The sequence below is a fragment of the Mesoplodon mirus genome, assembly GCF_964341445.2.
Source record: "Mesoplodon mirus genome assembly, chromosome: 8".
Lineage (NCBI taxonomy): Eukaryota > Metazoa > Chordata > Mammalia > Artiodactyla > Ziphiidae > Mesoplodon > Mesoplodon mirus.
Genome location: NC_138984.1, coordinates 112,805,612 through 112,828,211, shown reverse-complemented (window position 1 = coordinate 112,828,211; position 22,600 = coordinate 112,805,612). Strand labels below are relative to the sequence as shown.

At 41.7% G+C, this 22,600-nt stretch overlaps 1 protein-coding gene across 3 annotated transcripts in view; it reads left to right on the top strand.

The window, feature by feature from the left end:
* HERC2 (HECT and RLD domain containing E3 ubiquitin protein ligase 2) overlaps nucleotides 1–22,600 on the top strand; it is a 226,554-nt gene that overhangs the window by 45,855 nt on the left and 158,099 nt on the right. For all 3 annotated transcript variants that reach the window (XM_082630800.1, XM_082630799.1, XM_082630798.1), the window contains 10 exons: nucleotides 199–309; nucleotides 858–1,029; nucleotides 2,763–2,936; nucleotides 4,548–4,736; nucleotides 5,337–5,488; nucleotides 7,529–7,686; nucleotides 7,776–7,889; nucleotides 9,443–9,694; nucleotides 13,982–14,175; nucleotides 19,829–20,029. In XM_082630800.1, coding sequence (XP_082486926.1) covers nucleotides 199–309; nucleotides 858–1,029; nucleotides 2,763–2,936; nucleotides 4,548–4,736; nucleotides 5,337–5,488; nucleotides 7,529–7,686; nucleotides 7,776–7,889; nucleotides 9,443–9,694; nucleotides 13,982–14,175; nucleotides 19,829–20,029 — 1,717 coding nt within the window. The remainder of the gene's footprint in view (nucleotides 1–198; nucleotides 310–857; nucleotides 1,030–2,762; nucleotides 2,937–4,547; nucleotides 4,737–5,336; nucleotides 5,489–7,528; nucleotides 7,687–7,775; nucleotides 7,890–9,442; nucleotides 9,695–13,981; nucleotides 14,176–19,828; nucleotides 20,030–22,600) is intronic.

Genomic DNA, 22,600 nt, shown 5'->3' with positions numbered 1-22,600 from the left:
AGGTGAATTGTATGCTTTAGAATCTCTGATTAAATTTGAGTCAGCAAGTCTCAGAAACTTGATTCTAAATATTAAAAATATATTTCTCCATGGGAAAGGGAAGGTACTTAATTTAACATTAACAACATGCTTGTTTTAAGTATGCTGTCTTTCAGGTCTATGGTTACTTTGTCCCTGCATCCTTTGCTGTCATTTCAGGGATGTTCATGGAACGCCTGGTACCAAAGGGCCAGGAAGTATCCCCCTGCAGGACCAGCACCTGGCCCTGGCCATCCTGTTAGAGCTGGCTGTGCAGAGAGGCACGCTGAGGTGAGGGGTGCCATAGGCTGGGAGCGCTGTAGGGAGATGCCTCTGTATCTGAGCAGCTGCTGCATTTCATTGGACTATTTGTGATTGTAGGAAATGTGTGGTGGTCTGTGATCAAAGAACCATGTCCCAGACCCTCTATTTTCAGGCCTGGGTTCACTTAAGTTTTCTTCACTTCCATTTTAGTGTTCAACTTTCTAGTAGTTTAGGAACTGTTCTTTTTTTTTTTTCCTCTCTCTCTTAATTTTCTTCAAATAGTTATTTTTATTCCATTAATTTAAGGTCCTAGAAATTCCCTGTAGAAAGTGCTATTTGAGCTTCTTAACTGGTTTTATGTTTCTCATCCACAGAAGGTGGATGCCTTGTGCTGAAATCTTGGCATTGATTTAGGGATTTTACTGCCAAGAATTGTTTTCAGGGCCTGATTTTAGTTTCCTTTCAAATCTAAAGTATTTCTTCAGTTTTATTTAGCTGTCCGCTTTTATTTTTTACAGACCATGGCCAGAAATGTTAACGTTTTTACTAGAGAATAAAGATAATCTCTCTTCCAGCCAAATGTTATCTGCTATCCTGTTGCTGCTTCAGCTGTGGGACAGTGGGACACAGGAAACTGACAACGAGCGGTCTGCCCAGGGTACCAGCGCCCCCCTTCTTCCTTTGCTGCAAAGGTTCCAGAGCATCATGTGCAGTAAAGATGCCCCCCACACAGAAGGTGACACTCATGTAGGTATCATCACGAGACTTTGCACTTAAGTAGCTCTCTTCATTTCACTTATCCTAAAGGAGTTAGCCTTTTATAAACAAGACCAGAGCACATATCTGGGGTGGTAGTTGCTTCTGGGGGGAGTGTGGTTTTGGCCATTAAAACAGTGAATCAGAGACTTCCCTGGCAATCCAGGGGTTAAGACTCCGTGCTTCCACTGCAGGGGGCACGGGTTCGATCCCTGGTCAGGGAATTAAGATCCCGCAAGCTGCGCGGTATGACCAAAAATAAAGAAAAAAAACCGAAGCAAACTGTGAGTCAGGTGTGGGATGGCTATGGCAGGTCATGGGGTGGGTCACAGTTGACACAGCAGAACATCGCATGATCACATTCGGATTCTTTGCAGCAACTAAGGAGTGACCAGAGCCAGCTGTGTTTTGTAGACCCTGGGCCCTTTGTGTTCACTTTGGATTGTGTATTAGGACCATGTTTCTTAACATATATCAGCTCGTGCTTTTTGAGAGATCCCTCTGCTGCCTTGCTGGCCATGCAGTTTTCTTTCTGCTGCGCTGGAGCCCCTGAGCCCTTTGTGTGTTTAGCGCTTTTGTGTTCCCAGCAGCCAGTCGTGTTGTGGTTTGGCTGTGACGGGGCTAACCGAGTTAGTAGCGGCATGAAGATGGGTAAAAATCCTGATGATATTTCAGAGAGAAAGTATGAGAGTCAAGTGCGTTCTTAGGGCGCCTGCGGCGATGACGTGGGGCCATGGCGCAGGGGCTCGGCTCGGCTGGCGTGGGAGGGAGCGCGTGTCTGGTTCGGAGGAGCTGTTCTGCCACGATACCTCACCCTGTCTGCGCTGAGGGCAGTTCCTGTGGGTTGGCGTTGACCTTTCCAGGGCCCAGGCGAACCTGCTCTTCCCTCTCTGTCCTCCTCCACGTGCTGTTTATGGACGGCACCCCCATTAGCCAGCGACAGCTGCGTTGGCGGCGTGGAGCCAAGTCTGAAATGCACACTTTCAGAAAAATATTAGAAAAAGAGCGTTGAAAATAGCGACTCGCTTTGTTGGCCCTTCCTGAGTGCGGGGCACCACGCAGAGAATGTCACGTAAGTCATCACTGTGTTGAGTCCCAGGAAGCTGAGGCCGCTGGCAGAGCAGGGCCCGCCCAGCTCCGCACCCCTGGGGCTGCGGCTTAGAGGTACAAGTCTGATCTTGCAGGTCTTTTCTGGAAAGACTTAGCTATTCCGTTGTGAAGTTGCAGCCTAATTATTCTTTCACTTTGCAGTCTTTAGTGATAATAAGGCTATTCTGGCTTCAGGAGAATTAGAATTATTACTTAATGTGCAAATACAATTAGCTTTTCTGATGAGTGGGCAGCATTTAGATTAAAGTAAGTGGTTTTTGTTTTCAGTTTTCAAAGCCAGGTTGAGGTACAGTGCTTTGTTCCCAGGAAGACTGCTCTGCGTTCTTTCGAGGGTCCTTGGGGTAGTGAACCTGAGGACGTCGGGCTGTGTCAGTTACCTGTGTGGAGTCGGCACACAGGTGACAGATGTGCGCATGTGTGGGCGCCACTGTGTGCGGTGCGTGTATGGATCTCAACGCGTCAGCTGCACTTCTTCCTTGATAGCCAGAACGGGGCAGGTTTACAGATAATGTCTAACTGTGAATACCGAAATATAGAGAGTGGTTAAAGGCTAACTGTGTTACTTTAATTTTTCCCACCGTCTCTGAAGATGTTTCTTTACTTGTCTTCTCTAGCTTCTGTCTGGCCCTCTGAGCCCCAACGAGAGCTTCCTGAGGTACCTCACGCTTCCGCGAGACAGCGAGCTTGCCATAGACTTACGACAGACCGCGGTTGTTGTCATGGCCCACCTGGACCGCCTGGCCACCCCCTGTATGCCGCCTCTCTGTAGCTCTCCGACCTCTCATAAGGTCAGTGCGAGAGCATTGTTTATCCTCGGTGTGTGTGTTCCTAGCTTCTCATTCTGTGCCTGCGTGGAGACTCACTTTCTCTGCTGTTGGGGTGGATTCGGCTTTCAGCTGTTAAACATGTATACGCTTTAAGGCTCCACCCCGTGTCCCAGGTTCCAGGTGCAGGGGCACGTCCCTGGAGCGCTCTCCTGCCTTCCCACAGCCACATGCCACGCTGTCTCCCTCAGGAGAAAGGTAGCGACGTGTCTGACCCTCAGCTGGGTGTGTGGGGGCCTGCTGGTGTGGGCCCACGAGGACCTCACACAGATGCACCGGCCATCACTACGCTGTCCCGTTGTGTTGATGAGAAGGCTGCGTTTGGAGCGGTACCGAACCTTGCCGAGCTCACGCAGAAGAATCCTGGTTTTGAATCCAGATTTTTCTAACGGTTTTCTTTCTTTGTTCTGGCAGCATAAGTACTTTTATTTATTTATTAAATTAATTTTTATTGGACTCTAGTTGATTTACAGTGTTGTGTTAGTTTCTGCTGTACAGCAAAGTGCAGATTTTTCTAACTTTTAATGCTTTTTTTCTTTGGCTGAGCCATGTGGCTTGTGGGATCTTAGTTCCCTGACCAGGGATTGAAGCTGGTCCCAGGCCATGAGAGCGCAGAGTCCTATCCACCGGACCGCCAGGGAATTCCTTCTAACTTTTAATGTTTAATACGAGGAGTATTCATTTTATTTTGCAGGTATTTATGTTTTCCAGATAAGTAATACATTCCTATGGTTCAACAATGAAAACTAAATGCAGAGACACCCTGTCACTTCCTCTCCCACTGCCTCCTCACCCTCTTTCCCACCTTTGCCTCTGACGCTTCTGGTCCCTTATGCATCCTTTCAGTTCTCTCAGCGGTACTGTATTAATAATCACTTCTGTAGCTTGTTTTTTCACTAAGCCGACTACTGAAGAGCTCTCAGTATAAGTAAGCAGAGCTTCTCTCTTTATTTTTAAAAGAAACTTAGTGTTCCACGTGTGGATGTATCATGATTTTTTAAAATCAGTCTCCTATTGGTGGACACTTGTGTTGCCAGAAGCTTGCTACTCAGGTAATGCTGCGATGGCCCCCCTGTACCTTTGTTCCTCTGTGTGTGCACGCATCCGCAGTGGTGATGTACCCGATGTGGTGGACACGTGAGCTGATTATCCCCGAATTGCTCTCACGTGGCTTCATTCCTCTCACCCCCACCAACAGCAGGGACACTTGTCTCCTAGGCTTGTGCTTAGGCCTTCGGGTCCTTGCCTGTAACGGCAAAGTGGTAACCTGATATGGTTTGAGCACTTAAAAATATGTTTCAGGTATACTTGTACTACTTTTTAATGGGCTCTGTTAAAATGAAATGCTGTGGAAAAGAAACCTGTTCAGTTACTTCATCTTACCTGCTAACTGAGGCAATATGGGGTATTCTGAGTTATTTTGATGTTGTGAATCAGCTTCTTTCTTTACTTGCTTTATTTTTATCTTACTGTATCTCATTGTTACTCCTTGCATGAATTATTCTTTCTTTTGTCTAAGAAAGAAATTTTCTTGCTGATACAAAGAAAATGTTTCCTTACTTTGTTGTCTGACAGGGATCATTGCAAGAGGTCATAGGATGGGGGTTAATAGGATGGAAATACTATGCCAATGTGATCGGTCCAATTCAGTGTGAAGGCCTTGCCAACCTGGGGGTCACACAGATCGCCTGTGCAGAGAAGCGCTTCCTGATCTTGTCGAGGAATGGCCGTGTGTACACGCAGGCCTACAACAGTGACACGCTGGTAGGTGCTGGGGCGGGTTGGTGAAGGGGCCTCTTTGCTATGGATGCTGTGGATCTTGTCTTTCTTTCTGTCGGTTGATTTCTGAAGATGTATAAGCACCTGCTCATTGTATATTATTAGTTGTGTTTCAAAATTTTAACCGTGATCATTATCGTCAAGATTTGGGGGGCAGAACTTCTCCGTTTTGAAGCTCAGGAAGTCCTTACAGCGCCATTTATTGCCAGCGGCTATTCCCATTTGTAAACTGTCACGTCATTCACTTTGGGGGCCAGGAAGGTAGTAACAGATGAGGCAGTCGTGGGGTTGGTGGCAGATTGGGCACGTTCCTGTTAAAGGAAGGAACTCTTCACCTCTAGCTGCAAGTTCCCTGTGCAGGGGTGGCCTAGTCATGCCCCGGAGCGTGTAGAGGCCGCCCGCCTGGTGCTCTTCTGTTGGTGCTGGGCAGGGTGACTGGACGGGTGGCCTGGCAACCACCAGAGGCTCATGTTCTTTCAGTTCGAGAGGAGTTTGTGAACGTAAGGTACACGGTTGAGGCGAGTCATGCTGTTTTCTTTGTCCTTGGACTGCTTACTAATTTTCTTCCTATTTTCACCTTTTTAGGCTCCACAGCTGGTCCAGGGTCTTGCCTCCAGAAACATTGTAAAAATTGCTGCCCATTCGGACGGTCACCACTACCTGGCCTTGGCAGCCACCGGAGAGGTGTATTCCTGGGGCTGTGGGGATGGTGGACGTCTAGGCCACGGGGACACAGTGTGCGTACAGCCTATTCCTGTAACTGACACACTCTTCTTTTGCGCTGCTGTCACCAAAATAGGGTGGAAAAGAGAAGTGTGGTGAGGTGTTTTGCAGCTGCTCAGACACGTAGGGCTAGGACGGAGAGGGCTGCTGAGGGGGACCAGCGCTCGGGTGGCCCTGGGCACTCGTGCCCCCAGCACGGGCAGTGACGGCAGCCGGCCCTCGTGTTCCCCTCCCCCAGCTTTTGCTGCTCCTGTTGTTAGCGGCCTGTGCCGCACCCTCACCGTGGGGTTTCCTAAAGCAAATCGCACACTCCTCCTCCTTCACTTACAGTCTGCTCACCTCTCTGTCAGATGAGGTCCTCGTTTCCTTGAGCCATACTGTCGTTTTCCCAGCTAGTAACATCAAGAGTTTCCTAATACCTTACTTTGCGGAAGCTTTCGATGATCGTCCGAGACCAAGAAATAAAACAGAATGGTTGTTCTGAATGCAGGCTTGTGAAAAGACAGAGCTCTGACGGCTGCCTCAGAATCAGAGGAGCCCTTTCGTATGTTGCCGTTGTGAGTGGAGCCTTAGGCTGAAACTGAAGATGCAGCCCGTTTCAAAGTGGGCAGAGCCGTGAGCAGGGAGTGGGCAGCAGCAGTCGAGAGGAGACGGCCCTGTCCTCACTGGGGTGGAGGTGGACATCCACCAGCAAGGATCCCAAACCGTGCAGAAAGAGTCACGCGTACTGGGTGTTAGCGTTCAGCGGACTTGATATTCCAAACTTGACAGTGGCGTAGGGGGCTCAGACAAATGTGGTAAAATGATAGTGAAGAAAGGGAATGATGAGTACAGAACTTAGAACTGTTACTCTCAGGTTAGCAGCGGGGCGGGATTAGCATGGAGCACACAGGATCTGAAAGGGTCGAGCTACAGGATGGAGGCATGAGTCTTTTTACTTTTTTTATGTTATATATAATTAGTAGGCATAAAATACGTTGTAATAAAATAATACTCAGTTGAAGTTAAGTGCTAGGTGGACTAACTTGTCCATTGCTCGAGGAGTTGAGGGAAGGAAGCGAGACCAGTACAAAGGGCAGGAGTTGCAGAGAAACTTTGGTCGGGGCCGGGGGGCGGTTTGAGACTTGAGCTGAACGGAAGAAGGGGGAAGTGGTGCCAGAGCAGAGTCATTTGTCCCCCTTGCCGTGTGTGCCCCTGCCTCCGTGTGTGTTTATTTTGCAGAAAAGTGGGTCACAAAGTGAGCGAACTGTGTCTTTGGAGAGGCTAGAGTGGGCGTTACCAATCACGTCAGACATATTTTAGATTATAAGCGTCGGGCATTTTGCTAATCTTGAAGGTGAAGAATCAGCTAGGGAGACTCTTCTGCCCAGTTCATCCTTGCTGTTTCCGACTTTTCATTCGTACAGTATAGATTGCAGTGCGATTAGTAAACCTGGCTCCATCACTCCCTCTCATTTGTTTAACACATACATATAAATTTCAGCCATGTGTAAGGAGATTTACAAACTCATCAGCTTCCCTTACACAGTCTGGTGAGCTTCACAAGTGCATGCAGCTGGGAGCCACCATAAATGAGACACGGAGCACTTCCATTACCCACCCTCAACCCGCCCCCTACCTTTCTTTGGACCCTTTTGCAGCCAACCCCTGCTCCCCACTTCCAGCTCCTGGTGGCCACTGACCTGCCCTCTGCCACTTGGTCGTCTTCTATTTCTGGCTCTGTCAGAGAGCGTCATCTTCCCCTGTTGCCGAGTGCTCTCTGAGGATAGGCCACCATTCAGACCACTGTGACCACAGCTGCCGTGGACTTGATCACCTGTGTCTTCAACAGACACCGTTGTGATAGTCTGCTGGATGCCATGCTTGGCATTAGGCGCCCACTTAAGAAAGAATCATGGAGGTGGTAGGGGTTTGAATTCTGTATTTCTTAATTATTTCATAAGGCACCTGAAAGGTGAAACTGTCTTTTCACGCTCTGATAGTTTATTCCCAGGAGTGTCACTCATAGGAAGGTCTCAGAAGGGCATTCACGTTTGTGCCTCTTCTCTCCACAGGCCTCTTGAGGAGCCTAAGGTGATCTCTGCCTTCTCAGGAAAGCAGGCCGGGAAGCACGTGGTGCACATCGCGTGTGGGAGCACCTACAGCGCGGCCATCACTGCCGAGGGCGAGCTGTACACCTGGGGCCGCGGGAACTACGGCCGACTGGGCCACGGTACGTCTGCCCTGAGTCAGCTGGAGCGCGCGGCATGAGGCTGCCTCTTCTGAGGGACTTGCGGTAACAGTGGTCCTATCTTTTTGAAGGCTCCAGTGAAGACGAGGCCATTCCGATGCTGGTGGCTGGGCTCAAAGGGCTGAAGGTCATTGACGTGGCATGTGGGAGTGGTGATGCTCAAACCCTGGCTGTGACGGAGAATGGTATGTGGGGCACCGCTGCCCTGGACAGGCTCTCAGGATGAGGAGGGCTGCTCTCCTAGAGGAAACGAGCCTTGGAGTCTTTCTTTTTTTTTTTGGCTGTGCCACACGGCTTGTGGGATCATAGTTCCCTGACCAGGGGTTGAACCTGGGTCTCCTGCAGTGGAAGCGCAGAGTCCTAACCACTGGACCGCCAGGGAAGTCCCTGGAGTCTTTCAGTGAGCGTGCACCTCAGTGTCTTCAGGAGAAGTAGAGAAGTTATGGGACTTGTAACTTCCCGTTACCCAGGGCCAGAGAGCTACCATCCTTCCTGCTTGGGCATTTTACTTTTTAACAAAGAAATGAAAATAAATGGAATAACTGACGTTTTAAGTCGTTTCTGTTTATTGTGATTGTATTTCCTAATGTTCAGCCACCCTTGATTCCCTGTGGTAAATCCTGCTTAATCTTTGTGTATTCACAGTATGATACTTGTTTTTAATTTCAGTTTTATATTTGTGTTCATTAGTGAGATTGTACTCATTTGACACTTTTTGAGGATATGTTTATTAAGTTTGATGTTAATCCCCCCACCGCCCAACCCGCACTGCGCGGCTTGTGGAATTTTAGTTCCCCGACCAGGGATTGAACCCGGGCCCTCAGCAGTGAGAGGGTGGAGTCCTAACCACTGGCCTGCCAGGAATTCCTAATGTTGATTTCTTTTTTTATAAATTTATTTTATTTATATTTATTTTTGGCTGCGTTGGGTTTTTGTTGCTGCGCGCAGGCTTTCTCTAGTTGTGCTGCGTGGACTTCTCATTGCGGTGGCTTCTCTTGTTGCGGAGCACAGGCTCTAGGCACGCGGGCTCAGTAGTTGTGGCTCGCGGGCTCGAGAGCGCAGGCTCAGTAGTTGTGGTGCACGGGCTTAGTTGCTCCGTGGCATGTGGGATCTTCCCGGACCAGGGATCAAACCTGTGTCCCCTGCATCGTGCCACCAGGGAAGCCCTTGATATGGATTTTTTAAACTGTATTTGTCTTTCAGTATTGTGGGGATCTGTCCTTCGAATCGTGGGGTCTGTCAGGATTAGCTGGGAGCCTCTCAGCCTTGCTCTCCCACAGAGAGCAACTTTATTTTATCCCTTTATGTAATATTTAATTAAATTACACTAACAGCTGTTACTGGGAATAAATACAATCGTACGTTTGGCTTGTGGTCAACACAGCAAGAGTGGTGTGCAGTGGGCCATGGGCCCAGTTGCTGTGTTTTATGGAAGCAGTGGAGCTTTTGCTCTGTGTTTAGTAATTAGTGGAAGCAGTATCATTGAGCCCAAACTAGCAAGGGTTAGGATTTTATTATTCATTCAGTTAAAACAAGAAGAAAACTCAGCTTTCCATTTCTTAATTGCTTCTCTATCAACCTGAAGTAGAAACTAGATTTCATTTGGTCAGTAACCACCTGTGTAGTGTCAGCTGGTCTAGATTTTTGTGTGTTACTGGCTATATTGATTATTTGCAGACATTTAAAAGTTTCATTTAGATGTACAGTTATTTTTACTCAAATAACTTGTATTTTTTAGGTCAGGTGTGGTCTTGGGGAGATGGTGACTATGGGAAATTGGGCAGAGGTGGTAGTGACGGCTGCAAAACACCAAAGCTGATTGAGAAGCTTCAAGACTTGGATGTTGTCAAAGTCCGATGTGGAAGTCAGTTTTCTGTTGCCCTGACAAAAGATGGCCAGGTTTATTCATGGGGGAAAGGTGACAACCAGAGACTTGGGCACGGAACAGAGGAACACGTTCGTTATCCCAAACTCTTGGAAGGATTGCAAGGTGAGTGCAAAATGTAAACGTTTAAAGCCATTTGAGGCAGTTGTCTTTAGCAGTCTTTTAAAGTTTGCAGGTATTTTTCTTTATCTGACATCTGTGAATGACCCATCGTTAGAAGCTTTTATCCACATTTTGATAGGTATAGATAATAAGTGGAAAGTGGTTTGTCTGTATTAAAAAGTGACCTAGAATGATTTTCATCAAATTTCATTTGAAACTTTTAAATTTTACCGGTGTTGGAGAGTTCTTTTGTTTGTTTGTTTGTTTTTTCTTTTTTTATTGGAGAGTTCTTTTTTGTGGCAAGTACCCATTCATTACTCATTCAGCTGGCCTCAGTGAGATTAACTTCCGTTTGGCGAGGCCGTCTGCTTGCTATGGATATGCATGGTGTTACGGGAGCAAAGAGGGAGATGGGGTTGGGTCAGCCCGGAGTGGTCTTGTTTGAACTTATCCTTGATGGATGAATCTTCTTGTTTGGTTTCAAGGGTGTCCAGCATGCATTCTCAGCAGCTGGGAGGAACGGGAGCCAGGGCGTGTAGGTGTGCTTCACAGGTGCCTCCTGAAGTATGGGAGAGCTTGGTGATAAGTGTACCAGGTGGGGCCTGTAGTGCTTTATCTCTACACTACAGGGGGTGGGCAGGCCATCTTTTAGTGGACCAGATGCTACGTATAATTTTAGGTTTGAGGGCCTTGTGCTGTCTCTCCTGACTACTCAGTCCTGCTGTTGTAGCCCCAAAGCAGCCATAGACAATATGAAAACAAATGCGCCTGTGTTCCAATACACCTTTATTCACAGAAACGGGCCTTGGGCTGCATTTGACACGAGGGATGAAGTTTGTTGGATGGCTGCGCTGGATTCTCCTTTATGTTTTTGCTTTTTTGTCAAGGGAGTTTGGAAGTGAGCCTTTTAATTGGGACTTGCCAGTTCCTTTCCCCAGCATTTTTATTTTTATTTTATTTTATTTATTTATTTTTCTGCAGTACACGGGCCTCTCACTGTTGTGGCCTCGCCTCTCCCGTTGCGGAGCACAGGCTCCGGACGCACAGGCTCAGCGGCCATGGCTCACGGGCCCAGCCGCTCGGCGGCATGTGGGATCTTCCCGGACCGGGGCACGAACCCGTGTCCCCTGCATCGGCAGGCGGACTCTCAACCACTGTGCCACCAGGGAAGCCCCAACATTTTTATTTTAAAGCATGTTAACACTTTGGTGATTTAGAAGTTTTGTGTGCTCATCTGGTGTTTATTATTTTCTAAGTGTCTGAGATAAGTTATAGAGTAATACAATTGGTTGTTTATTGTGGAGCTGTATTTGAATTTTATTTGCCTTCTTGTTTATATTCCTTTCATTTAGTAGAGGAAATCAACTTCCTCAGCAAGATTAATTAGATACAGAGGTAGTGTACTATGAGAGTATTTAAGTGACTGTTGAACGTACAGTCATTTGGTAGTTCTTAAAATAGACTCTTTGGATAGAATTGTTTCTCTTACTGTAGTAGAGTTCTTTCAGCTGAATTATTTTTTATGTTGACATGTCTGAAAACACCCCTTGTGTTGGTCATGTTAGATTTACTAATAAGCAAAAATACAGTACTTTACTAACACTATTTAAATAGAAAAAATATATTTTACACTTACATCATTTAACTTTGGAGAGAAATAGATTTTGTTTTAGAAAACTTTCTCACTGAAGAGTGTATTTTGACTTTCACCAAGATAGACCCAGCCTGGGCCATAAAACACGCCTTAACAAATTTAAAAGAAAAGAAATCAAACAGTGTCTCCTCTCAGACCACAAAGGAATTGACTAGAAATCAATAACAGAAAATTGGCTGGAAAATCCCAAAATACATAGAGATAAAACAGTATACTTCCAAATAACACATAGGTCAAAGAAGAAATCACAAGAGAAATTTTAAAATATTTTGAACTAAATGAAAGTGGGAATACAACTTTTCAAGATATGTGGGATGCAGTGAAAGCTTAGATGGAAATTTATAACATCGAATGTATATATTAGAAAAGAAGAAAGATCTAAAATCAGTAATCTTTCTGTACAGCAAAGGAAGCCATCAGAGAAATGAAAAGGCAACCTATGAAATGGGAGGAAATATTTGTAGGTCATATATTTGATATGGAGTTAATATCCAAAATATTTAAAGAACTCGTACAACTCAACAGCAAAAAACCCCAAATGATCTGATGAAAAAACGGGCAGAGGATCTGAATAGTCATTTTTTCCAAAGAAGACATAACGACGGCCAACAGGTACATGAAGAGATGTTCAGCATCACTCATCATCCGTGAAATACATTTAAAAACAGTGAGATATCACCTCATACCTCTTAGAAAGTCTGTTATCAAAAAGACAAGAAATAACAGGAGTTGGCAAGGATGTAGAGAAAAGGGAACCTTTGTGCGTTGTTGGTGGGACTGTAAGTTGGTGGAGCCACTCTGGAAGACAGTATGGAGGTTCCTCAAAAAATAGAAACAGAAATACCATGTGATCCAGCCATTCCAATTCTGGGTATCAAAAACACTAACTTGAAAAAATATCTGCATCCCCATGTTCATTGCAGCATTATTCACAATAGCTAAGACATGGATACAACCAAAGTGTCCATTGATGGATGGCATATAAAGAAAATGCATATGCACACACACACACACACACACACACACTCAGACACCATGAAAGGCTGGTTCAATGTTAAAAAAAAATCAGTTAATGTAATCCATCAAATTGACAGATGAAAGAAGAAAAATCACATGATCATATCAATAGGTGCAGACAAAGCTTTTGACAAAATCCAGCACCCATTCATGATTAAAAAAAACTTTCAGTAAAGTAGGAATAAAGGAGACTTCCCCAACTTGTTAAAGACAATCTATAGAAATCCTACAGCTAATGTCATACTTAATGGTGAGAAACTCAAAGCCTTTCCACTAAGATCAGATACAAGGAAAGGATGTCCCGTCTCACCAGTCCTTTTCAAAATTATACTGGAAGTTTTAGCTAATGCAGTAAGACAAGAAAAGGAAATAAAAGCTATACAGATGGAGAAGGAAGAAATAAAACTGTCTTTGTTCACAAATGACATGATTGTTGATGTGGAAATTTTGAAAGAATTGACCCCAAAACCCTCCTGGAACTAACAAGGTTGCAAGATGGTTAATATGCCAAAGTTAATTGTTTTCTTATATACAAGCAGCAAACAAATGGAATTGAAATTAAATACACAATACCATTTGTATTAGCATCCAAAGAATGAAATACATAGGTGTAAGCCTAACAAAATACGTGTGAGATCTATATGAGGAAAACTACAAAACTGATGAATGAAATCAAAGAAGAACTTTATAAATGGAAAGATATACTATGTTCATTGATAGGAATACTGAATATTGCCAAGACGTCAGTTCTTTCAACTTGATCGATAGATTCAATGCAATCCCAATCAAAATCCCAGCAATTTATTTTATGGATATCAAAAAACTGAGTCTAAAGTTTGTGTGGAGAGGTGAAAGACCCAGAATAGCCAACACAATATTAAAGGAGAACAATGAGTGGGAAGACTGATACTGCCCAACTTCAAGACTTAACTGTAAAGCTGCAGTGATCAGGACAGTATGGTATTGGCTAAAGTATGAACTAATAGGTCATTGGAACAGAAGAGAGAGCTCGGAAATAGATCCACATAAATGTACTTAACTGATCTTTGACCAGAGGAGCAAAGGCAATACAATGGAGCAAAGATCGTCATTTCAACAAATGATGTTGGAACAACTGGACAGCCATGTGTGAAAAAAATGAATAATAATGGGAGGCTAAACATCTGTTGGGGTAGGGAGTATATGGGAAATCTCTGCCTTCTTAGTTTTACTGTGAACCTAAAACTGCTCTAAAAACATAAGAGTCTTTTAAAAAAAGAGTGCACTTTACATGGTTATACATTGGGACAGGAGAATATGACCGAGTAGTTAATTAAAAATACACTTGTTTTCTGAATGAAAATCTGAATAAGGATGAGAAAAATGAACAGATCCTTTTCATACCCTAGCATTATTTTATTTGCAGGCTGTAGGGCTTAATCAATTGTAGCTAGTAAAACACAACAGGGGTTTGAGTAATGTACACAAGGCAGATGAGTTGTGAATAATATTAAAGCAATGAATTATCCTTTAGAAGTTGACATTAAATGCGTTCTGACCTGCGTGGCCTAAAGTAAATATCTTTATTGCAACAGAAGTCATAGGCGTGAACCTGTATCTGCATCCCTCTTTCCTCCCAGGGAAGAAGGTGATTGATGTAGCTGCAGGCTCCACCCACTGCCTGGCCCTGACTGAGGACAGTGAGGTCCACAGCTGGGGGAGCAATGACCAGTGCCAGCACTTTGACACCTTGCGTGTGACCAAGCCAGAACCTGCTGCGCTGCCAGGACTGGATACCAAACACATAGTTGGGATTGCCTGCGGACCTGCCCAGGTACTGAGTAGATGGCTTGGTATTTTGTAGAATTTTGCTTTCCCAGTGTTCATTGCTACTGTGTAGAAGTATACCATTGACTTGTGTGTTTAGTCCTTATATCCTGTAGTTGTACTAAACTCATTTATTAGTTCTAGGAGCTTCGCTGTGATTCCTCGGGGTTTTCTTCAGAAACAGTTCTGTTGTCTGTACGTAGAGACAGTTTTATTTTACAATACGTATGCCTTTTCTTTCTTTTCCTTGCCTTATTGCACTGGCCAGGACTTCCAATATGACGCTTAGTAAGAGTAGGGAGGGGGTGCACCCTTGCCTTTGTCCTGATTGTAGGGGGAAGGCATTCAGTCTTTCACCATTAACTGTGATACTAGATGTATGTTTTTTTGTTTGTTTGTTTTTAGTAGATGCCTTATTAAATTAAGGACGTTTCCTTTAACTCCTACTTTTTTCAAGTTTTTCTTTTTTTAAAATCCTGAGTGATGTTAAACTTTGTCAGATGCTTTCTCTTCTCACGTGATATGATCACGTTTTCCTTCTTTAGTCTGTTTATATAGCAGAATACATTGACTGATTTTCAAATATTGACCAAACCTTGTGTTTTTGAGATAATCCCCACCTGGTCATGGTGTATTATTCTTTTTTTATATTGTGGGATTTGATTTGCTAATACATTGTTGAGGATTTTTCTGTCAGGACTCTTCAGAGATACTAGTTTGTGGTTTTTTTAGTGCTTTCTTGTCTGACTTTTTATCTGGGTAAAACTGGCCTCATAAAAAGTGTTGGCAAGTGTTCCATCCTCTTCTGTTTTCTGGAATGAGTTGTGTAGAATTAGTGTCATTTCTTCTTTAAATGTTTTTCTATGAATCCATAGGAGCCTGGGGATTTCTTTCTCAAAAGATTTTTAACCACAAATTCAATTTCTTTAATATAGAATTATTCAGAGTGTTTCCTCTTGGGTGAGTGTTCCTGGTTTGTGGTACTCAAGGTATTGTTCCATTTCATCTAAGTTCCCCAGTTTTTATGTATAAAGTTGTCCTTATTAGTGTCCTCTTATTGACCTTTTGAAGTCTTTGGGTCTGCAGTGATATCCCTTCTTTCATTCCTGATATGGGTAATTTGCGTCTTTTCTCTTTGCCAGTTTTGCTAGATGTTTATCCATTTTGTTGCTCTTTTCAAAGAACTAGCTTTTGGTTTCATTAATTTTCCGCTTGTTCTTTTGCTTTCAATTTCATTGGTTTCTCCTCTTGTCCCTTTTTTCACTCTTCAGCTTGCTTTGGCATCACTTTACTGTTTTCTTTCTTCAGGAGGAAGCTTAGGTTGTTGACTTTAGACATTTCTTCTTTTGTAATAGATAAGTGCTTGATGCTATAAATTTTCCTCTAAGCAGTGCTTTAATTGCACCCACAAATCTTGATTATTTTCATTTTTGTTCAGTTCAAAATATTTTCTGATTTCTTTTGTGGATTGCTCTTTGACCTATGGATTAAGTGTGTTTAGTTTCAGAGTGTTTGGAGATCATTCCATTATCTTTCTGTTACTGGTTTCTAGTTTAATTCCATTGTGGTTAGAGAATAAACTATATGATTTCAATTCTTATAGATTTAAGGTTTGTTTTATATCTCAGAATGAGGTTTGTTTTTTATCTCAGGCTGTGTTCTCTTAGTGAATGTTCTGCATGTGTGCTTAAGAAGAGCATTTTGCTGTTGATATATTTTGCCATTATTGGGTGAAGTGTTCTATAAATGTCAATTAGATCTAGTTCATTGATGGTATTATTCAGTTTTTCTAGATCCTTGCTGATTGTCTGACTGTTTGTTCTGTCTCCTTTTGTGGAGGGTGGTGTTGGTATCTCTAAGAATAGTTGTGGATTTGTCCATTTCTCTTTTTGGTTCTGTCAGTTTTTTTTTTTTTTTTTCCCGTATGCGGGCCTCTCACTGTTGTGGCCTCTTCTGTTGTGGAGCACAGGCTCCGGACGCACAGGCCCAGCGGCCATGGCCCACGGGCCCAGCCGCTCCGCGGCATGTGGGATCCTCCTGCACCGGGGCATGAACCCGTGACCCCTGCATCGGCAGGTGGACTCTCAACCAGGGAAGCCTGTTTTTTTTTTTTTTTTAAATGCTCTTGATCATTAAAAAAATTAGGGTAAAACATACAGTGACATTAAGTATATTCACAGCATTGTGTTACCATCACTACTATCCATCTCCAGAACTTTTTCATCATCTCAAACAGAAACTCTGTACCCATTAAACAGTAACTCTCCATTTCTCGTCCCCTAGCCCCTGGTGACCTGAAATTTTCTTTCTGTATCTATGAATTTGTCTATTCAAGGTATCTCATGTAAGTGGAATCACATAATATTTGACCATTGGTGTCTGGCTTATTTCACTTAGCATAATATTTTCAACATTGATTCATGTTGTAGCATGTATCAGAATTTTTTTTTAAGGCTTAATAATAAAAATATATAACTCCCACATTTTGTTCATCCATTCCTCCTTCAGTGGACACATGGGTTGTTTCATCTCTTGGCTATTGTGAATAATGCAGCTATGAATATTAGTGTAGAAATATCTGTTTGAGTCCCTGCTTTCAGTTTTTTTCAGTATATATATAGGAGTGGAATTGCTGGATCATTATGGTAACTCTGTTTAAATCTTTGTGGAACTGCCTTACTGTTTTTCCACAACAGCTGCATGATTTTTACATTCCCACCAGATACACACAAAGGTTTCCATTTTTCCACATCCTTGTCAACACTGGTTATTTTCCTTTTTCTTGTTTTTTTTAAGGCCATCCCAGTGGGTATGAAGTGGTATCACATTGTGGTTTTGACTTGCACTTCCCAAATGGGAAAGATGTTGAGTATCTTTTCATGTGCTTGTTGACCATTTGTATATCTTTTTTGGAGAAATGTATTCAAGTTCTTTGCTCATTTTTGAATTAGGTTTTTTTTTTTTTGGAGTTGTAACAGTTCTTGTTATATTGTGGGTATTAATCCCTTATCAGGTATATGATTTACAACTGTTTTTTCCCCATTCTGTGGTTTTCTTTTTATACTGTTGATAGTGTTCTTTTATGCACAAAAGTTTTAGTTTTTCTTCTGTTGTCTGTGCTTTGGGTGTCATATATATCTGAGAAATCCATGGTCATGTAGATTTTCCAGTCTTTTTTTCTAATAGCTTCATAGTTTTAGGTCTAATAGTTAGGTCTCTGATCCATTTTGACTTTATTGTCATATATGGTGTAAGATAAGATAGAAAACATTGTTCTTTCCCCATTGAATGGTCTTGGCACTTGTTGAAATCATTTGACCATATAGGCAAGGGTTTATTTATGGACTCTATTCTATTCCGTTGGTCTGTAAGTGTGTCTTTATGCCAGACCTACACCATTTTGATTACTGTAGCTTTGTAGTGAGTTTTGAATTAGGAATTGAGTCTTTTTCCAACTTCGTTATTCCTTTTCAATATTCCTGTGGTTATTTGGGGTACCTTGAGATTCCACATGAATTTTAGGATGGGTTTATCAATTTTTGTCTTACGTATTTTGAAACTTTTGTTTGATGCATACGCATTTTGGATTGTTCCGTCGTCTTGGTGAATTGACCCTTTAATTGTTGTTCAGTGTCCCCACTTTATCCCTGCTTTTCCTTGCTCTGAAGTCTCTTTTGTCTGATTTTAGTGTAGGTACTCCAGTTTTATTTTTGTTTAATTAGTGTTTGAGTACTATAACTTTTCCATCCTTGTATTTGAAAAAGTTTTAAGAAGTCTATATTTTAGTCCCTTTGCCTTTCCATTAAAATTTAGAAAAATCTTGTATACATTTGCAAACATATCTTGCTTGGATTTTAGTAGGGATTGTGTTCAACCTGTTACCAGTTTGTGGAGAACTGACATTTTTGCTACCTTGAGGCTTCTACTCTATTAAAATGTTATGTCTAAACATTTATTTGCATCTCCTTGATTTCATTTATCAGTGTTTTCAGCATACAAGTCCTGCCCATGTTTTGTTAAATTTATATCTTTAACTTTTAACCCACCTGTCTCATTATCTGTATAGTGAACTTCTTGGATGTTATGTATAGTTGCATTTTTTTTTTATCCTTGTCAATCTGTCTTTTAATTGGTGTATTTAGATCATTTACATTTACTGTAATTGACATGTATAGATAAAGGTCTTCCATTTTATTGTTTGGCTTTTGTCTGTTTTCTATTATTTGTTCCTCTCATTTGCTTCTTTTGTTTTTTGGGGGGATAAATGAACATTTATTTTAGTATTTCATTTACCTTTATTTATTTTGAATTTGACTATTTCTTTTTATAGGTTTTTATTTTTTGTGGTTGCTCTAGGAATTACGGTATACTACATAACTCTTTGCAGGCTACTTAGAATCAGTATTTTACTACTTTAATTGGAACGTAGAAACCTGTTGTTTAATTTTTAAGTGCTTGGAGGTTTTTCCAGTTATTTACATCTGATTTATTCTTATTGATTTCTAGTTTCTGTTCTTGGTTTTCAGCTTAGTTTTATTATGTTATGAGATCATACTCTATATGATTTCAGTTCTTGTAAATAAAATTATTTTATGTCTTAAATAGGGTTTATCATGGTGAATGTTCCTTGCATCCTTGAAAACTTTGTGCATTTTGCTCTTTGGGTGAAGTGTTTTTATAAGTCATTTTTATCTCATTCATTGATGGTTTTGTTCATTTCTTTTAAATCCTTACTAATTTTCTGTCTACTTGTTCTGTCTTTAAGAGGGTAATCTTGATATCTTCAACTACAAATGTGGATTTATCTGTTACTCTTTCATTTCTCTGAGATTTTACTTTCATGTGTTTTATGGTTCTGTTGTTAGGGGGCATATACATTCATTATTGTTCTGTCTTCTTTGTGAATTGAGCCTTTTATCATTATATAGTGTCCCTCTTTAGCCCTGGTAATTTCCTTCCTCTGAAGTCTACTTTGTCTGATATTAATAAGCCACTTTCCATCCCTTTACTAAGCCACTTTTTTTTTTTATTAGTTTCTGCTTTATAACAAAGTGAATCAGTCATACATATACATCTGTTCCCACATCCCTTCCCTCATGCATCTCCCTCCCTCCCACCCTCCCCATCCCACCCCTCCAGGCGGTCACAAACTAAGCCACTTTTATCTTTATATTTAAGGTAGATTTCTTGTAGATACTGTATAGTTAGGTTCTATTTTCTTACATCCTGATGATCTCTGTTTGTTTTTATGTTCAGACCCATTTAAATTTAATGTCTACCATTGTTTATTTGTTTTTTGTTTGCTCTCACCTTTTTGTTTCTTTATTCTTTCTTGACTTTTTTTGGGGTTAGTTGAATAGCTTTTAGTGTTTAATTTTAGCTTATTGAGTTGCCTAATTTTGGTAGTGAAAAGATTGTTGAAAAACTTTTTACCTGTTTATTTGTGGCAAATGAGATGGGGTAGTGAAATGAGAGAAAATTGGAAACTGTTAGCATGTGAGTTAGATAACTGAAGGTGCTTGTGCATTTGGGACAATCAGAGGGATGAATGAGTAGTAACCTAGGGCATCTTCGTCATTCATAATGGTGAATCTCTCGTGTGGAACAAGCTGATAGGTGCATGTGTAGATTCATTTTAGGTTCTTGTGTTTCTTCCACAGAGTTTTGCTTGGTCATCTTGTTCTGAGTGGTCCATTGGCCTCCGTGTCCCTTTTGTGGTGGACATCTGCTCAATGACTTTTGAGCAGTTAGACCTCCTACTACGGCAAGTGAGTGAGGGGATGGATGGCACTGCTGACTGGCCCCCACCCCAAGAGAAAGAGTGTATGGCTGTGGCAACACTGAATCTTCTACGACTTCAGGTATTTTCCTTTCCCTCATTTTATAAGTGTCTTACGCGTTTGTAATGATGTTTATGCATATTAAAGGGTATGGGGTTTAGCCTGTTGAATGAACTGCTAATGAAAATTTTAACGTGTTTTAAAGTCAGATTATGATGGAGTGTAATGTGTATGAGGCTTAAAAAAATTCAGTCTAGTTATTTTGCGCTTACCCTGGAAGTTAGTCTCTGCACGCAGGTAAGAGCGTATATGGATTGTGTTATTACTGCTAAATTCAGCTTGTTGGCATTCATCAGGGAGTCGGTCTTGAATTTCCTGTTGCTGTGTGTGGAGAGGTGACTGGGTGAGACGGTAGGTGACTGGGAGATCAGCTGGAGGTGGTCGCCAGCCTCTCCTCTGGACTGAGAGGGGAGCCCCGTTCAGGAAGCTCTGCGTCCTCCACGAGTACCTCCGCTTCCTCAGGGGGAAGGTTAAGTTTAAATGTCAGAAGAAGAAAAGCTACAGAAATTTTTTTTCCAAGTAGAACTGTAGCTAAAATCTTTGATCATCGTGTTTTTCATTGTCATAAAACCCTGTGACTTAATGTTAAGAGAACAGTTTTTCTCACCAAAGTAATTTTCCCCCTTTATAATGTGAGGGTTTCTGTGTGACCCATCATGTACCCCTTCTGTTCCCTCCCCTTTTTTGTCTTGGCTTCCAGAAAGCACAGAACTGAATGTGATGTTTAGTTGCAAAATGGAATTAGCAGAAGTTTGGAGAGTACCTCCCTTGCCCGAAGTCTTCTGTAGGAGCTCATTTAGCAGGACATCTGTGGTGTAGTATCCTAGTCATGGATCTGCCCAGTTTTTTGTTGCTTCCCATGGTCTCCTGGTGACATTGCTGCTCTGGTCAGTGCTGTGGAGAAAGACCTTGTACATGTCCTAGGCTCTATTTCATTTGGTCCATATTTGCCTCATGCCATCTGTTTTTCCACTGCTTTGTTCTGTCTGTCGAGGTCTTTGTTTTAGTTGTATCTTTTAAAAAATTGACGCATAAAGCTCAGTTCTTAAAAAGAATACAATTTGAGAGTCTTTATTCACTATGTGGATTTAATCTTTTACAATTATTGTGATTACTAATGTATTTGAATTCAGTCTGGGCGTAAGTTTGTTCATCATTTTATGATCTTTTGAACAAATTTCTAAAATTTTTTTCCTTTCAAATCCCTTTAATTGTTCCTAAGTTTTGAAATTTTGATTTCTGGACATTAATCATGTTACAAAAAAATTTAAATATTTGTTAATTCCACAGAGTGTTAAGTTAATTGGTACTTCTCTTCCTGAAAAACATAGGGGTTATAGCATGCATTAAACCTGAACTCCCCTTTCCATCTTCAGTATTTGAATTGTTCAATAGTCTGTTGTTACATTGACTCCAAGGCACACTGTTTTCTTGTGTGTGCTGCTGAAAAGAAAAGTGCTCCAAACTGCAGTGTGTAAGATACATTCTGATTTTAGAGTTGTTAAGAAGTGAAAGAAAATACCTCTTAGGATTGGTGAAATATAGTAATTATTTTTAAACTTTCCTTCAATTATTATCATAATCATTTTTTGAGAGGACATACTCAGACATATAGTCCTTTTTTTTTTTTTTTTTAAACCAATTTGTTTCGTCATTGTTACTTACATCACCTCCCTCCTGGGTACCTCCTTCAGTAGATTTCTTCCTTAAGGTCTGTGAGGTACAACCTCTGAAAACTTTGTTCCCTTTAACACCTCTTAAGATAATTTAACGGGGCTTAGCTCTTTAGGTTATATGTAATTTTATAAGCACTTTGAAGATGTTCTGCCGTCTTTTGACCTTTGTTTTTGCCAACGAGAAATCTTATATTAGTGTACTTGTTGTTTCTTCGTAGCTAATTTGTCTTTCTCTTTGGTAGCCTTTTAGATTTTCGTCTTTGCTTTATAATTTTAGTACATTATGTCTAGATCAGGATTTATTCTTGTATATATAATTTGAGATTATGATTCTTATTAATCTGAGATTACTGATCTTTGTTAAGTTTTGAAAAATCTTCACTGTTTACCATTGGAATTGCTCTCTCCTTTTTTTGTACCTTTCCCCTTGGAAAAGTCCTACTGAATGCATGTTGAACTTTCTCATTTTATTTTCCCAAGTATCACAACTTCTTTGATATTTTAAAAGCTGTTTATCCTTTTTAATGCTCACTTTTTAATCTTTCTGTTCTGCTTTCTGGGTGGTTTACTCAGCACTCTTCTTTCAATTCACGAATCATTTAGCTGAATGTTCCATATTGTTGAATTGTCTGTTTATTTAAAAAACTTATGTGATCACCGCTTTACACATACTGATTGAATCATCAAATCCCTATGCCCGCCCTCTGGGAGGTGGGACCCTCCATCTGTATTGAGCAGCTGGGGAGGCACGAAGTTCAGGAAAGTTGCCCAGGTTGGATACCCAGTGCACAGAGGTTTAGGGCTGGAACCTGGGGCTCAGGCTCTTCACTCCTCTGCCTTGAGGTGTTGATTCCTGTAGCTGTTTTTTTCATTTTCAGAATTTATATTTTTGGTGTTTTCCAAGGCTTTCATTTGC